The sequence below is a fragment of the Rhea pennata genome, chromosome Z (genome assembly GCF_028389875.1).
Source record: "Rhea pennata isolate bPtePen1 chromosome Z, bPtePen1.pri, whole genome shotgun sequence".
Taxonomy (NCBI): domain Eukaryota; kingdom Metazoa; phylum Chordata; class Aves; order Rheiformes; family Rheidae; genus Rhea; species Rhea pennata.
The window spans coordinates 11564886-11583209 of NC_084702.1; the positions used below are offsets into that span (position 1 = coordinate 11564886).

The 18324-nt window shown below is 43.0% G+C and overlaps 1 protein-coding gene across 2 annotated transcripts in view; it reads right to left on the reverse strand.

Annotated features, from left to right (window-relative positions):
• ABCA1 (ATP binding cassette subfamily A member 1) overlaps positions 1 to 18324 on the reverse strand; it is a 97576-nt gene that overhangs the window by 71037 nt on the left and 8215 nt on the right. For both annotated transcript variants that reach the window (XM_062598928.1, XM_062598927.1), the window contains exons 2-5: positions 10019 to 10162; positions 5032 to 5125; positions 1208 to 1349; positions 146 to 264 (exon numbers count right to left, since the gene is read on the reverse strand). In XM_062598928.1, coding sequence (XP_062454912.1) covers positions 146 to 264; positions 1208 to 1349; positions 5032 to 5125; positions 10019 to 10084 — 421 coding nt within the window. In that variant the 5' untranslated portion in view covers positions 10085 to 10162. The remainder of the gene's footprint in view (positions 1 to 145; positions 265 to 1207; positions 1350 to 5031; positions 5126 to 10018; positions 10163 to 18324) is intronic.

Sequence of the window (18324 nt, forward strand, 5' to 3'; positions counted from 1 at the left end):
AGGACTGGAAGAGTGTTGATAAGCAGCTGACGATAGCCGTGCACTTTCCCATTGTCATACACTTTGGAAAATTACATGCACACGTGCAATTAACCAGAGCAGGAAACTTGCCAAATGTGCAAGGCACTTTTTGCTATTCCTTTACCTGAGCCAGACTTCCCCAACTTCCGCAGTTTGCCCAGGATCTTCTGGACATCTTTTATGCTTGTGTCCTGCTGGCTGTACAACAGTAACCTCTTGGCATCTGAGAACAGGCGGGAAACACTGTGGGAAGGGGGAAAAAAAAAACAACAAAAAGAAAAAGCAGTTATCAGCCCTGTAAGCCAGCATCCACTGATAGTTTTACATCCCAATTCCAAACATCCTTCAGGGATGCCACTGCCCTCTTCAGAACAGTTGGTCTTTTGTTCAGTGACCACCACCATGGGGCAATCTAAGGAGCCTAATAAAAGATGACTTCTAATGCAAGGTCAAAGTTGCACTGCGAATTTCCAAGTATTTGAAAGTAGTTACTTAAGACTGGGGTGGAGACTGCCTCCTGCTGCTTGTAAACAGCTTCCTCTTAGAAGTACAGTGATTTAAATATGTCCTTGCCCCTTCAAAATGCCTTTCCAAGTTGCAGACATTTCATTTTGCTTTAAGCCTAACAGTGCCAGACTGCATGAATGCAGTGAGCAAAGCAGGGTATATGGAAAATGGTCATAAATGGAGCTTCCTGCAACATATCAGCCAGTGATAAATCACAGGAATGTCACAGAAAATCCCCCAGAGCTAGCTCTTAGACAGTCTCTCACTATGTATTGTACATCTCAGAGCCTTATTAGGGAAACAGGGCTTCAATTTTTCCCTGGGGAACACTGCTGAAGCTTCTCCTTTTTGTGGGCCAAATGCTAAACTCTCAGTAAGGGATGGATGGCCCTCAACCAGGCAAAGCTCTTCACTCACCAAGAGCTTCACCTGCTTGAACTCAAGAATGCCTCACATGGTTTGCTCAAACATCTGCTCAACAGAAGATTGGTTGCTGACCACCTCCTCCTTGCGAGCCCCTCTGAATTTGGTAGCAGAACTTGGGACTTTGGAAAGCCATAAACAGAAACTGCAAAACCCTCAGTAATGTGGGGTTTAACTACTAAGCAGTGACTTCTAAATACCCCTTTCCCATCTGTTTCTCTAAGAGCAGTGATGAAGAAACAGCAGGCAGACTCACATGGAGGCATTGAAGTTTCCAACAACACCAGGAGACTCCCCAGGAGTTGGGTAGCGGAAGCAGGGGTTGTTGGCATTGCAGATGATCCCCTGTATCCAAGGCAATGTTCCCGCTGAAGGCATGGCTTTGTTTGGGAAGTGACCTGAAACAGAAACATAAGAACAAAACATGGAAGACAGAGGAACAAGATATAAGTCACAGTCTGGGTTCTGAAGACATATAGTATTTCCATTCAATTCTTTCTGTTTTCAAAGTTCTCTCAACTCCATTGTATGCAATATAGCCACCAGCAAAAGGGACAACGATCGTGGGGTGCCTACCCGGGGCTACTTGAAGTAGGGATGTCATTGCTCTCCCATAACAATTTCATTTACAAACAATCCTAAAGCTTTCAGGAGTTCCTAAAACATTTAGGCTCCCATCTGCCAATTTCAAGTCCTTTTACTGAAATCCCAGCCTTGCTATTTAAGATCTACTTAAGTTTCACCTCAGAGTTTGTACTCTGTCTTCCAAAATTTGCTGAAGTGCTAACACAGTAACATCAACTATTCATGACAGCTTTGTACCAGCACTCCTCTAAGATATTTTTGAATTCCCTGCCCTCCAAAGAGAAGGGCAGAATGACTTCCTTCATATCACCCTGTAACTTAAAGATAAGCTATGACTGCTTTCTGTGCATGAATTAGCTTTTCACCTCTACTTTAGGAGGAAAAAAAAACCAAAAAAACCAAAAACCAACTTCTCTTCAATAAAGTTTACATAAAGCAACTACTCAATGATTTATGAGGCTACCTCCATGGTAATAACAGGCACCAAATTCAGCATAGGAAGAGAGTTTGCAAATGGTTGATTTCCCACAATGCTTGTTAAAATAAGTGGGTGAGGAGAGGATAGAGAGCTTATTAGTCCTCCTGGGCAAAAGTCAAGAACTCTATCCAGGAAAAAGATGCAGGAAACGAGGACTCACTCTTTCTAGTACCCAGGGGACTGCTTGTTCCTAGGGTGACTTTGTGTGTATGTTTTCTTTTTCCTCTTTTCCTTTTTTTTTTTCTTTTTTTTTTTTTTAATGGACCTCACTGGGTTTTTGTTTCACATTTACTTTTTTGGGGGGAGGTGGGGTGGAGGAAGAGAGTAAATCCTATCTATGACATGTAGATTCCTCTCCTGAAATTTCTCAGAGAGAAAGCATCATCTCTCTCTCTCTCTCCCTCCACTGTACCTTCTATTTTATATGAATAAGAAATCAAAGAAACAACAATTAAAGACAATATGAAAAGAGGAAGAGCACACAATAGAATTCATGGCAACATTCTATATACAGTGAAATGCTTAGTGGTAGTTTTTCATAGAAGAAAGCAGGAATCATCCATCTAAGACAGCTGAGTCACATAGAAAACACAGTAAGGCACACCCTTTTCAGCAACACTCCTGCAAACATCTAGCTCTTCAGTAGAATTTAAAGTAACTTTTTGCTGGATTGTTCTTTTTTTGAAAACAAAGTGCACTTTTATACCTTAAAGGTCACCACAATGGCAAAAAGTCAAGCCCTACAATATACAAGGCCGCAATCTTGCTCAGCAGCTCCAAGACATATTCTCTGGCTGAGTATGGCAAAAGCCAAGTAACTATCACTTAGGAGTCAGCAAGATTTTCCCCCAGTGTTTTCAGAAAAAGGTTCAAACTAGGCCAGGCTGTTACAAATGAAAATCCTGAGTGGAAAGTCTGAGCCCAAGAAATAGCCCAATTCTTGTTTAGGTGGTTCTTTTCCTCAAACAGAAAGATGCAACTCAAACTTGTATCAGAGTATTTTAAAAATTATACCAATAAAGTATTGAAGCTTTCTGGAGGTTATAAACTACTCACATGCTTTCATGCTGCTCATTTATTCCTATAGTCAGACACCACCTGTGAGTCATTTCATAACAGCATACAGCACTGCTATGACAGGTAACAATCCTGTTTCCCTAAAGGCATCCATAGGATTGCTACACAGTTCACCATAAATTCAAGGTTTCTTTCCATCATCCCCACTCACAAATTCAGATTTTATATATACATATATATATATATATACACACACACACACATTATATGTGTATGTATGTGTATGTGTATACACACACACATATATAAAATGTCATTGGTCTATATCTGTAGCCAAAGAGTAAATACTTGATAAAATAATCTAGATTTAAACAAAAGAATTTAATTACCTGCTCTCAGAAGCTATTAGATAAAGGGAAAAGAACTGACCATAAAAAACAAATTAAAACGTTACCATATGCTACTCCACATTTTTTGGTGCTGACACAGGGAAAAGATGGACAAAACACTAGCAAACATAAATGAAAAGGATAAAGAGCTGCAGGTGAAAGAAGACCCAACTAAAATCCTGCTTATGACACCAGAGTAGCAGAGAAAAGGATTTATGAGGAAGCTGATGGCTAGCATGACTTGTCTAAACAGCTCTAAGACAAGGCAGCTCTTGCTGGGTTTCAGTTTATAGGAGCACTCCCACAGCTGGGGAAAATTACTGTTGAGGCTCTACATATATTTATGCCAGCTGAGCAGATGGCTTAATGCTCCATTTGCTTCTCTCCAGTTTCATGTTCATATTGCAGGTTTTTATCCTAACACCGCTGTAAGGCTGAATCAGAAAAGACAATTCAAATGTCTTGCAGCAAAGTATCAGATTTAACTTAGGGAAACTTCCATTGCCTGCCAAGTACTATAGAAAGTTAAGCACCAACTGGGACTAGCAGTATCTGTAGCAAAGTTTAGTGAGAAACTGCAAGTGTAACACTCAAGCTCTGCAAAGACTCCTGCCAGCTTGAAGGCCTAGAGAGCAACGTAGAGTGCCCCAGACACTACAAAGAATTGCAGGGTCAGTGCTGTAGAGCTAATTCTTTACCCATTTTAAGAATGAAATGCCTCAGAGTGCCCTCCAGAATCATGTTGTGCTGACCCTTAACCCTTACCTTGCAATAATCAGGTAAAGGAAAGATAAACAAAGAGCTCTTCCAGAGTCAGCTAATTGCAGTACGAGGTTGCCACCAATCACCGTAAGACACTAGGTATTGCTAATAAACAAGCCATGCTTCCCAAAGCAAATGGCAAGCAATGTAGAGGCCTAAAGATAGCCCTTTGCAGTGTAAGGAATAACTCTTTGAAAGAAAAACAGAAATGTGTCCATTTATGATCTAAAGAGAAAAGTAAACTGTTTTTCCTCACCAATGTATGACTGCTGAATCAACTGAATGCAAGGGCTGACACAGTCTACAGTTAAAAAGAATTGAATTGCTTTTGTATTCTCTAGTGTGTGCAGTACATTAACCCACATTACTACTGTCTGGAAATGAGATTCCTTCCTTACTGATCTGAATACCACTTTCTTTTTCTGCTAAGTCACATGCAGATAAAGAATGAGAAACAAGGCTTAGGTTCTGTTGTGGGTTCTGCAGACTGGTTCTGCAGACTTGCCACACTTCCACAGCAAATTCTTGGCTAAGTGATTATAAATGTAATAATAATAATGTATAATACACTGCATATAAAATACATGCTTTATACACATTATAAATATATTACAGACATATAAACTGAATGCAACAGAAACAGCAGTGTACAGTGCTGGAGCAATATGAACCTCTCAGAACATGCTGCAGTCCCCAAGGTGGAAGGAAAAGAACCACTAAAACTTCCCTGAAGATTTCTAACAGAGGTATGGAACCATTAGTCCTGCTATTTGTTTCTTGCCAGTTGCAATATTAACCCTTTAACCATGATAAACCATGCAGGGTGCAGCTGCTACGTTCGATACTTACATTCATGCTGTTCATAGGGCGGATATGAAAGTCTTACAGAGATCAGGATGAAGAAGATAAAAAGAGGCCAAGCGACTTCGATCAGCAGCTGAAACTGGAAACAACAATGACAAAGTATTAAGATGTCATAGTTAAAACACAGGACAAAATAGAGATTCCAATACAATCCACTTGTAAGCCAGGAGGGATTTTGTGAGCATTGTCTCATGTCCCTTTGCCCATGCACTCCACGACCAAGAAGTCTAGACAGGTTCACAGGATACCCTGCTAAGAATTACAGGGCACTTCTTGTTGATACATGCAATTTAAAGTACTAAACTGGATGTACTTGAGAGAGGTTATTTGGGGGTCAGTCTGTTGTTTGAAGGACAGAAAACCCCCCCACCTTCTAAATATCTTCCAGTAATTTGGTAGATTTTGGCCTCATTTTACACTTAGCTGTGAAATGCTTGCACCCCATCATCTTAGTATTAAACCACTGAACTTCTATACTAACGTCAAAGATGAAAATTGTGCCAGTGCACAGCTATGCTATATTTTTTATTTCACTGCTGTGGGAGCATCTTGGCATGATGAGAGCAGAGCTATTAAGGTTAAGCTTACACCTCAATATTGCTTGCACCTAGTAAGATGCCTATGTCACTCCTCCAAGCCAGTGGGATTGGACCTGTGCCCTCCTGGAGGATATAACCCCACACACACTAATATGTCTTCATACCTTACAGCAGTAGCAACTAAAGTGAGGCTTTTGACATTCAACAGATGGTCCTGCATACAAAAACGGAGCAGAAAATTCTAAGACTCAGGATAATCACATACTGTAAAAAAATGGTATGTTGAAACATATGCCACTGGACCCAGCAGAGGAAACCATCTAGGATGCATTCTTACAGATACAGCTCAGCTGGATGTCAGCCTTCAAGGGTAACTGGATCCAAAAGAATGAAAATGAAGCATCACAGCCTCATAGGCACTGCTGGTAACAGCACTGGGCTCTACAGGAAGAGTTTAGGGTACTGTTTCCCACCTGTTGCATTCATGAACATGTTTTACCACTCTTGGGTAAGAACCACCAAGATGCCTCAGTAACATCTGACCTCCATTTTTACAATAAGCAGTCCTGCAGCAGACACATGAGACCTCTAACGGTGATGACCTGCTTTCTTCAGCACTATGTTGAACAGAGATCTGGCTCCCAGGGTCCAGAGATCCCAGAGGTCAGCCCTGACAGTTATCTACACCTTCCCTCTCCAGGACTCCCTAGATGGAAGAATAGAGTAGCAGGATGCTTCTGCCTCCCGAGAAAGAGATGGGCAACTGTGAAAGAGGATAAGCTATTCCCAGTAACAGTATCAGTAGGGATGATGGGGCACATGTAGCTGGCCCCATTGCCAAAGCAGCACTGGCTGGGTCTATGCAGGCTTCCCAGGGTGACCAAAGCATCCAGGCAGCTTCTGTCACTCCTACAGCTACAGCTGCAACAGAGTCAGAAGAGAAACACTGTCCTCCTAGCCCTGTCTTTGCTTGCTCAGAGAAACATCTGCTCCAGGCATGGCCTGAGCTCACTTAGCAGGTATGCAGTAATGCCTAAATAGCCCCGCTGGAGAAAGGGGAACCTGGCCACCTGCACACGTAGCTCTTCTACTGCATGCCCAATTACAGTAATCGCACGATCAAGCAGGTAACCACACGTGGCCCATGTGTATGATGTTCCTGGGTCCATACCTGTGCACAAGCACCCAACATCTAACTTTCCAGACTGACAGGCTAGGGGAGGAGACACAAAGGAGGGACTTTTTTTGGAGAGGCCACGTTGTGAGTCTGCAGCTGCAATCTGCTGCATTATGGCTGCAACTGATATGCTACTCTGCGATACAGCCTGGCTGTTGCTGAAACGGGGGCTTACATAGGGTCAAACTTAATGCGTCAGTGAAATTTAAGCAGAGAGTTTGGACTCCTCAGCTAACCTCTAGTTCTATTCAACCAGAAATGAATCCTCTTCCTTTCCTAAAGTTCAGTAAGCTCCTTCCCCCTACTGTTTCCTGACCTTTGTGTGACAGTAATTACACCAGTGCTTTTCAACCATTGTAGCCTTTCCAGAGGACAGAGAGATACTGCAAGTAGATAATATGCCTCATCCAAGTTCATACTAACTAGATACTGGAAACCACGTCTCCTCATCCGCTGCTTTGCGCTGTAAATACTAGACCAGCCTGGTAAACACTGATACGAAACTTCAGAACTTGGAAGTCCTCTGTTGTCCCCATCAGGGATTCAAGGAGAAACCTGCCAACTGCATATGGTGGCACCTGGCTCTGAATAACCCGCTCATAATTTTGCTGAAGCTAGTCCCAGAAGCATGCCCAATTTATACCAGCTGGCTGCTGATGCAGGATACCATTCAATGTTGAGACCCTCAGTGTTGACAAGATATCTGTTGAGCAAGAACTAACCAGTCTACCACTCCCATCTCACTGCCAACCACCCTTCCCAGCTTTACTGTCTGGGTGCGATGCAGGGAGCCACCAGCAGCTCCTGCCTGATTTGTCCCTCCATGTGAGATGGCTTCCCTTTTGCCTTACAGCAGGGAGATGCACTTAATGAGAGGAGCTAAACCAGAACAGAGCATTTTTACACCACTCTGATCCATGAACATGATTTTTCTACTCTACTTTCCCCTCATACTTGCCTTCCCCCCACTCCAAAGAGTGGCTAAATACATTTGTGCTGTTGGAAGTTATCCAGTACAAAGTTATGCTTGAATTGCCCACGTCAGGCTGAGCTTTGAACCCAGTTTTCGCAATGCAGCTCAAACTCACAGCAGGTGAGGAGAGGGTTCAGTGGGAAGCAAATGCTAGCCCACAGCTCTCATGAGAAAAAGAACAAGGATCAAGCAATTTCTGGACTACATCTTCAGTAGGTACAAATGAGATGGAACCACCTCTAGTGCACTTAGCCAAAGGACACTGGTCTCCAAACAGCAAGGCAAATTAATAAATGAGTGTGCAGCCATGATAACAGCATGTCAAGAAGAGATATTTCACTGCTTCCTTGCCCTTTTTTGTTAAATAGCCTTCCCTTGCTGACACTCCAGCTAAAGTCCAAATTAGAACCACTAGTAAGACAGAAACCCCACAAAACAAAACAAAAAAATCTCTCTTGAGGCTTTCATTGTGAATTTACTAATAGTTTTTGAATGGATTATTAGCACTTTCTTTCATACCTTATGGGCTACTTGATGGGAAACTGATACAGAAGCTGCCAGAAGGTATTAGGAAATAGCTAAGCAGATCCAAGAACACAACAAAATACAAGCCGGAAGGTGTTTTGCACCGACAGATGCACTCTGCCTACTGCATTTTTTTTGGCTTTGCTACATGATCTGAATGTGCCTCTGTTAGCAGCCAGCTAGCCTACAGTTACCTTCATAAGACACGTCACGCTAGATCCATGCCTCTTCAACTAAACTTTCAGACTTGATGCATTAATTTGAGAAGGCTCAGCCACTGAAGGTGTCTCTTCCTCTCTAAAGACTATAAAACTTCACAACTCCTCTATCATCTCCAGTTTGAACCACTTTAAGCACTGGCCCAGTGGCTCCAACCATGTCCTCTGTTTACTGAAGTCGGTTTGGAAGAGGACTAGAGTAAGATCCCTAGCAGTAAGGACAGAAGAAACTTTCTCCAGCTTCAGGAACTTACGTTATTTAACTGAAAAGAGCCTATCCTTTTAGGAGCTGTAGCCAGTTTTGGGACTACTCCCCAGCTCCACTGTAAGAATAGACTAAATCCAGCTCTGCATTCACCAGACATAAGTCCTGTAAGCCCCGAACATTTGAGCAAAGACTTCAAAGACACAGTTTCCATCTCCACGGATGAACATGATAGCCACCTCTACCTTGTGACTGAGTTTCTAAAACGACCCAGGCCCAGACACCTTGGCAAACACTCTGACATTTGCAGGGTTCAGAAAGCTTATCAGACAGACAGCTTTTCACTCACCACTCATGTTCCCTTCACATTCCCTCCTCATACCTCCTCAAGGTCAGATCTAATAGGACAGCTCCTCTCCACATGCCTGCTCTACAGAGCACGCCCTCATCCAACACAGTCATCCCCTAAAATCCCTGAGAAAATGGCACATACTCCCTGGCTTTTAGCTGTCTGCTGGAGGTACAGTATCTTGAAAGGTCTCTTTAACGCAAAGACAAGTGAAACCTCTGATGTCTTAAGAAAAATGTGCTGACCTCACGCTCCTGTTCCTTTGCCACCACACAGATTCACATTGCATACTGTCAGCCCTAGCTGGGTATTTTCCCATACTGGTGATAGGTGGTGAGGCTAGCGCTGAAACTAATCAGAACATATCTTGGTAGCACAACATCAGTTACATGAATTCATCTCCTTGTTAATACTAGAATTTGTCTCATGTCAGTCACTTAAACTATACTGCCTGTTGTAAAGTTACACAATAGGCTTGGGCTTCTCTCCCTGATTAAAGAGACTGAAAATGCTTGCTCTGACAGATGTCCCAACACTGCTGGCATTAGGAAATGGCAAAGTTTCATTACTGCTGTTGCAGCTTACAGTATTTAAAGCTTTTGGACCCAAGCTCACATTTGCAGTCCAGTGATGCCTCACATGAGGAGCACAGCAGGTCACGGCACAGGTTCACTCACTGAGCACAGCAGGCATGCACCCTCCCTGCCTGGTCTGACAAGTACTAGAGAGTTTGAAGGCTCTGATGTTGTCTCACGCTGGGAGTCCTGACTGAAGTCCTGAGCACCTCCAAGCCCTCTAACTTTCAGCCCACCTGCAGCTCAGCAGGGCTTGCATCAGGTCCCTCCAAAAGGCTGAAGGAGACCAGCTGTTCTCCTAGGGACCACTAGATGCAAGGCCTGAAGGCCTTTTCCCCATTTGTCTTAGACAGTAAGTTACAAGGCTACAGCTTGGACAAAACAAACAGAAAAACACTGGCTAATACTTACAGTCTGTCTTCTTCTGTAGGTGAAGTTTTTCCACAGCAGTAGTCCCAGCTGTGTCCAGAAAGCCATCTTTCTTCAAAGTCTAGCAGCTCCCTTTGTGCAGCAGCAGTGGCAGCACACAGCAGGGACACTGTGGCTGGGCATTAACTAGAAGGCAAAAGTTGAAAAGGAAAAAGTGTCAGAAAAGAAAAGGCAACAAGCCATACAGAAGGACAGAGGCAGAGCCTGCCTCTGTGCCCCCAGGTAGCCTCCCTTGGCATTCTCCAGCTCTGCTTTCTTACACCACTTACACCTGCTCCAACTGAGTCCTGAGGGTCTGAGCAAGCCCAGACTATTACCTCAAAGCTCTGAGGCACAAAAGAATGAAACAATTCGCAGCACAATTTCCCACCTTCCTGCCTAAAAAAAAATCCAAGCGCAAAAACGATTCAGAAGAGAAAAAAAAATGGTTTGAAAGCTTGATTTAGAGACTCTCTCAAACAGGCTGTACCATGCAATTCATCCTAAACTTTTTTTAAAGCTTCTTTCCATATTTACTTTTACAATAGTGAAAAACCTACTGCAAAATTAGGAATGCCTTCATTTTGAGGTCAAATCAGCATCACTGCTTGTAGAAGAAAATACTATGCATTTAACAAGGGAGAGAGAAAAATGTGCATCTCCTTGAAGGCAAGTGGCTAAGTATTATCCTGCAGCTGTTCGTATCTGGATAAAGTGAATGGAAAATTGCTGTAGAATCACTGTCAAGCCTTGCAGCAACTTGGTCTCCAAAGTTGTTGTGATCAGGGAGTATTCAGTATGCACCTTGTAAGAGCACGAGAAAGTGAAAAGGGTTGAAAAACACATTCATTTTCTTGGGGCTATTAATACCCTTGTGTAGGCTTCAGTACACATAGGAAGATTCACTCCAGTGAAAAGGTGTGAATTCAGACTACATGAAACTTAAATCCCGCTTTTCCACAATTAACTTCACATAGTTTGATTCACTTTCGCATTTAAGCCACTTCAGATTAAGAGTATTTGTTCTGAATAGCAGTGTCTACCCAGAAACTTAACTAATCCACACCAAATTATTTATGTTCATGAATACCCTTTGACAGGCTTAGTGTTGATAGGACAGCTAGTCAGTCCAAAGACATGAAGAGATAGCAACAGAGTCGCTTTAACATCTGTTAGACTGGGAACACACATGCTTTTGATTCTAGTGTCCCACATACCAGTATCCTAATCCTGTGATTCAACATTGCATGCCTGATTGCAGGCTGAATTTAAAACATTTCCAAAATTCATAAACAGACTAGGCACATAAGATTTATTCAGGAAACACTCTGGCAAGATCTACAATAAAGTAAGACTAGAAAAGGGCAATTCTGGATGTAAACTTTGAGTTAACGAACATTCACATCACAAATCTGTAAGTCTTTTCTAAAACTAAATTCCATCATTACGATGTCTTACAGATTAAAAATACTTCTATCTAATCATATAGGTCTCATTTACAAAATACTTCTCTAACCTGACTAACAACAATTAAAGCCATTATGCTGAGTACCACGGATAATTATACCATAGTATCACAACAGGACAACAGTGCTTCTTAATGTCAGCACAGAGAAGCAGAGAACAGCAGCAGATGCCTACAAAATCTTACAAGCCAAGCCTCGTGTCGCTACTCGGGTAGCTGAGCACACAGTCAGCATGGGCTCACTCACTCTTGCTAGGCACTGCGAGACTTCAAAGTGACCTCTGCCTGCAGATGCTCCTCTTCAGAGAGGGGTACGTGGCTGACTCACAGGAGTGCCCTCCTCACCCTGCCCCATGCTCTCCGCATGTTGGAGCACCCTGACGCTAACACATTCCAGCTGCAAGCACATCTGACAGATAGCAAATCCCCAGACATCCTGAAAGCTGGGCACTTGACAGACTGGAAGCACATCCACAGGGGTAGAAACTTGTCCTTTGCAGTCAACGTCAAAGGACAAACTCCACTTCAGAGGACTGCGCACGCACACTTACAGACCTGACGTGCACCCACTGCTGCCAGGTTATGGAAGGTGGCAGCATCTCCTCTGTATATCTGTATTGAATTTTTAAAGCTGTTATTAACATATAACCCAGAGAAGAAACTAAGCAGAGAATGCTACCACCCCTTTTAAAGGGGTGGTACAACATCTCCTTTATAAGCACCACAAAGTAGTTGGGAGCATTACTCACTGCACTTTAGTGCAAGAGACGCAGACACTCTGTAACCACTAACTTGGTGGAAAAGTCCTTCATAAAGCACCAGATGAATTGCTCATTTCAAGTATTTTCTGTAAGAATACCAGCTTGTGAGTCACAGACCTGAATCTGCTTTGCTCTGTTCAGTGTGCCCCCAAAAAAAAGAAAATAAACCTTTCTCCCAGAAAGTCCACTCCTGCAGCCACAAGAGAAGCTCAGCATGAAGGAGTAAAGGACTGGAAGGGACCATCAATCCTCTTCTGTTGTAGGTTATCGTGCAGTGGATATTAACTTCAGAAGGGTGCTCAGAGCACCTATTCCATACCCCACTACCACCTCAATACTGCCAAAAATTCTGCAACAAGATACTTCCCAATCCTTTCCAGCATTTACAGCAGAAGACCCAAAACCACAAGTGTAAGGTGTGCAGGAAGACAGCATGAGGGATCCTGGGGAATACAAGAAACCTTAGGCATTCTCAGTGGAAATATATCCAACTCCATTGCTTGAATACCCGGCACAGAGGCAGAATAAAATTTGGAGCAGTCTGCAGGATGCTCAAGATACTCACACAGCAGCTGGTTCAATCCACTTTGGTGAAAATCTAGATTTTGGCCCCTCAGTTAAAAGCAGTCTCCAGGATCCAAAAATAGAGAAACACTGTTTTACAGAGGTTGTAGAGTTCATACTGCACTAGTACTTTGTAGTGAGATAAGGATGTAGGCATCTGATCACTTATCACACTTCAGCTGAGGAGTGGAAACTTGTAGAACTAGGAAGACTTGGTTGTGATTATCTGCCTGAATTCCAGCTCTCCAGAGTTCAGCTGAACCTTGCAGGGGACAAAGCAAACGTGCTGGCCTTCAGCTAATATCAGTTTGTCTGCACATAAGTTCCAAACAAAGCAAAGACACCAATTTGCAAGGAGTGTGCTTGAAGATTGAACAGAGTTCAGATCTGTCCCTGCATTAAGCTAAGAAGCAGATCCAGAAGCAGACTTGAATCCGAAGGGTGCCCAGTCACACCTCCCACACCTGCACGTCACCCCATGCAGGGGTGACAACTTCAGAGACTTATCCTGCCCAACTTCCTCTCAGACTGGACAACACAGATATTTTTGATGCTGAGAGCTGGCTCCAATCTTGACAGACATGAGAGGCTGACTTATTTGGTACACTGTTGATAGAAGTCCACTTGAATCATTACTGAGGCATCAGAAAGCGCTCTGCAGAATCTTGGTGCAAAATGGATTAGCACCCTTTCAGATGCTCTTCTAGCTGTCAGAAGGCAATAATTACAACCCAGAGCCATGGAAGACCGCTGTATATACTCAACACTCTGTTGGTGTTGAAGTCTGTCTATGTTACTACTTCAGCTCAGTCTGGGAAATTCAACACAGTTTGAAATTCAGCTTGCCATTTAGCACTACAGGCTCAAAACTCACAAACATCAGCTAGTTTCCAATGCAAGCTTTCACATGTCACTTAAGTAAAATTCTGTGAGTCAGTGGTACATGCTAGTGGTCACTCCTGACGCTTACTCAAAACCATCTAAAGCAGCAACACTGTCTACGCCTAGAACAAAACAATGATTGTGCTACTGTAGGACAAATTTTCTGTTATGTAAAATACTGCAATTCTGCTGAAGAGAATGGAGATTTACAACAGACCTGTCCTTTTACAGTGTAATGTCTTCATTTTATAGAACACTTCATGAAAGTAGAAAAATCCCTCTGCTGTAGCAAATGGTGCAGGCTAGTTGTGGGGAGGTCCGCTGTACACAATCTTTTCCACTGTGTGAATACTTCAAGTTTTCCAGTAGGGGTAGAGGTATACATACAGTAATTTTAAGCCTAAAGGCAGTAGCTTTACTTCTCTTAGTGACCCAGAAATCTAATTCTGTCCAGTTCAGACATTCAGCATTTCTCCACCTCTTTACCAACATGTGCAACACAGCTGCATACTTAGACCTCAAGGAACATGCTTGGAGGAAACTCAGATTGCCAATAGCTTAGGAATAACATCTAGCAGCTGTCTAGCATATCACCTCTTAACTGCCTCCTTAACACAGATAATAAATAGGAACCATCAGAAAAGGCTGACTGGTAACTGAAACAAGTGATCAGTGCTTGGATTTACGTCCTGAATCCAGGCACATCTCTTGCAACATGTAGATACTGCACTGGATTCGGGAGTAGTGAACATTCAGTTAACCAGTCAGCCCAGGAAAAGTAAGGATCAAGAGGCCATTTCACATTTAGCAGTTTACTACCTAGAGGAGATCCAGAATGCCAAGGTTCCTGCATGCTCTACTAACATACTACTTAGACTTGTGTACCCTTAGCATGCTGTTTCCTAATACTGTTCCAAGTTTCGTCAGTTCCTGACAAAAAAATCCACAGGAGCGATCAAATAAGCAGAATGCTCAAATACTTCTCCACATCTGACTTAGAGTCTCCCCCCACCTCTCACTGGGGACAGGTTTGCCCTTACAATTATGGAGGATGTTCAACCTGCAAAATCAATGGACATCAGAGGACATGCAGAAGGTGTAGAGAAGGTTGCTTGTCTTCTGATCTGGCTCAAGGCTACCTGCTTTCCTCTTAAAAAAAAAGTAGTAGGTCAAGACCTTCTTTACTGGCTTAAACCAGCAGCCACAGTGTCATTCCGCACAATCAAAGCACAGGGTCCATATGGAAGGAACACACACTGGTCCCACAAACCAGTGTGCAGAAGTTTCCCTGCATTTGACGCTTCTCCCTGTTGCAGAAATCCCGCACTGGATCCAGAGCTATACAGCTGTGATTCCATCTGAAAGCAAGTCAGAAAACATTCTTAAAAGATAATATAGGAAGTGCCACAAATGCTGACAATGAAACACACACTTTGACTAACCCTTTCTTAATAGATCAGTGCTCTTCTGCTACATGGAAGTAAAATAGTTGTTAAAAGTCCACTGGCCAATATGCTAGGAGTGTCTAGACCCAACCCATCTTAAATACAAAAGTATGTATTTTTACAGCTGTAAAAATACATAAGAGAAAAATGCTGGAATGGCACAGGATCAATTCTCCACCCCCATTCCCAGTGTCTGTACTAAGCAAACACACAACAGCCTTCAAAAGCAGCTTTCTGCAAACAATGCAGCTGTTTGCTTTCTTTGGGGGCAAAAAAACCTTTCCCCTGAAGAAGAAATCACTATTTAGACAGGGGAAAAAGTAAACTTATCAAACCTATGAGATTGGAACCTTTCAGTATCCCAGCAATAGGTTACAGCATGGTCTAGCATCAACTCAAATCCAGCCTTGGTCAACAGATCTAAAAGCTGTTAGCAGTTACTGGACCTTCAGTGGCCTCCATGAAATCTGTTTAGTGGCCTCTGTCCAGTGCTCTTGGACAGATTTCCACATCACAAAAGCCTCCATCACTGGCAGCTGTCCACACACCAAGCAGCCACAGAGAATATCCATCTAACATCTAGAGATGGTGCTCTTATGAGGACAGAAATGTTGTTTTCAGGGCATGGCATGGCTCTGCAATACTAGAGCCAGCGCTGTTCCTGTCCTAACAGCAGACATGGGCTAGTACTGTAAACATTCAGCCTCAGATGAAAGCTGTACATCTGCCTGTTTCCAATAGCCTCTGGATAAGTATATATCAAATCAAACAAGAGCCTCTCCCTGGAAGGAAAGGGACAACTGAAGCGAGAACACTGGGTTTGAGTGGAAACAGAGTGCTCTTCGGAAATGCTGAGGCATATCTTATCATTTCATTTCCTTTGGACAGTATCAGACTGCACTTTATGCAGCAAACAGTATCACGAATCATGTCAACTCTGCAAAGCCCAGGTCCAAGGACAAAGTCCCTCAGTGCTCAGCATGCCATCAACTGAGAGTCAGCCTCCTTAAAAGCTGTGAACAGTGAGGGCAGGGGACAGCCCCAGCCTCAAAAACTGACAACTTGACTCCTACAAAATTAGCCATCAGTGAATTATTAGCTTGGCTGGGTATTTGGGGAACAGAGGTACAGATAACTAAGTCAAGAGTTGCAGATCCCCCAAATCAGGATCTGGTGTCTTGGCGACTTCTCTGCAGAACACCTAAATCTCAGCTTCTGGCTTCCTCCAGCACAGTGGCTGCAACGAAGAGACTTACTCCTGCACAACTACATCTACTCTGTACAATATGTGATGGGAGGATGCATCATGAAGTTCTTAAGGCATGTGTGGGAAGAGGAAAGCTTCACCACAATACCCTGAGAGGGAAAAGTCCTGTGTATCTACACTTCAGTGAGACTAAGGGAGGTGGAAAAACAGCTTTAGTCCCAATTCCATTGAGGTTGGGCTAGATAAAGAGCAGCTAAGGACACACAAACCATTATTTATCCTGCTTGCAAGAGATCGAACTAGAGCAGAAAAGTCAGTGCATAAAGAAGCAAGAGTAAGTGGACATTCTGTGGTCAAAACAACTCATGCAAAGCCTGTCAAACAGGAGCAAACTTTGAACATTCACACCTCTAACAAGCTTTAAAGAAGTCAAAGAACTCCTGACGCCTACTTGAGCTCTAGAAAAAAGGGAAAACTGCCACCCAAAAATGATACTTTTCTAGGAATTAAAAATAACATTGCTCCTTAAAAATCACCTTTTTAACCTCGAGATCCTTAAGCTACGAAAAGATGCTATGTAAAGCATTAGCAGCATAGAGTTGAAGCAACTCACCCACAGGCACAAGCAAAGCAAAAGCAGAGATGAGAATACAACAAACAGATCCCAAACGTGTCCGTCTCCTGGTTTAAGCACTGTTAGACTCTGTAGCAATCACAGGTAGAGCAATGCAGGATCAGCAGTGGAAGGATGAGCTTTGAACTCAGCCTGATGCCTGGGACACACAATCATTATCAGCTGAGCTACATAGGCACTAAAACGAAATCTTTTGTTAAGGCTCCCCCCCCCCCCAAGGCTTCTGTTTCTCTCAGATTTGCCAAATAAATGTATCAGACACCAAGTTTCGTATTACATACAAAAATGTGATCAGAAGGAAGTGTTTCTCTTCAAAAATCACCCAGATCAAGCCACATGGTTTACGCTGACTCCTTTTTGTTACAGGAGAGCCACTGGACAAGCAGGCCAAATATCGTCACCCAGGTATTTTTGGTCCTAATTAAATTCTTGCAATATCCTCTATTAGACTACATCACTATACACACACTGACTACCTGGTCTTAGGTCTGGTAATAAGCAAGTTCTGGTCTTGCTATCCAGTGTTCACTAATAAAAAACAACTTGGTCATCTGCCTGCCTTCTAAATAACAATGCTGTATATGACAGAAGTGCTTTTTAAGTGACTATAGACCACGTTAGAAGAAAGATGTAGCTTCATGCTAATACACAACTGGTTTGACTCAGTGTCCCTCCTTGAGGAGAGTGTCAAGTCTATGAGAGTTCTCAGCGCGTAGTTGCAAAATATCAGGAAGCCGATTACACGTTCCCATGGAATTCCACCGGTGATCTGCAATCTCCGATCTAAACAGAACCGAGACATATTGCTCCTCACTCATTCACAGGGTCCTTCAGGATGTACACAGCTACAGAACATTGTATAAATGACTTCTTTGTTCTCTAAGGTGGCACGACCTCACAGAAGATCGGAGACAATTGGTGGAAAAGAACTGCTCTTTTCAGCAAAGGGTGACAAGAAAACACCTATTTTAACTACTGCTAATAAAACTGTTAGTCTTGTCACAGAGCCCAGTATCAGGCTCTGCCTGCCATACTAGGTGCTACAGAAAGCCAGAGCAAGGTCCAGGCTCCAGATCCATGAGTTGGAACTCATCCAATGTCACATTTGGGGCCAAAATCAGGCATCCCAATTATTCAGTCAAAATTGTAAGAGGTTTCTAAAGGTAGCTAACATGAGCACTAAGAATAAGCAGCTGGATTTTTTTCAAAAATCAGTATATTGCACACAGAGCACTTCTGAAGGACCAGCTATGAACAGCCCAGCAGGAGGATTATCGTTTTGAAAGACCTGCCTCAGAAGGAGTATCATAAGCACTTGAATCCTTGGCCCTAAGTTCTTCTAAAACACTCT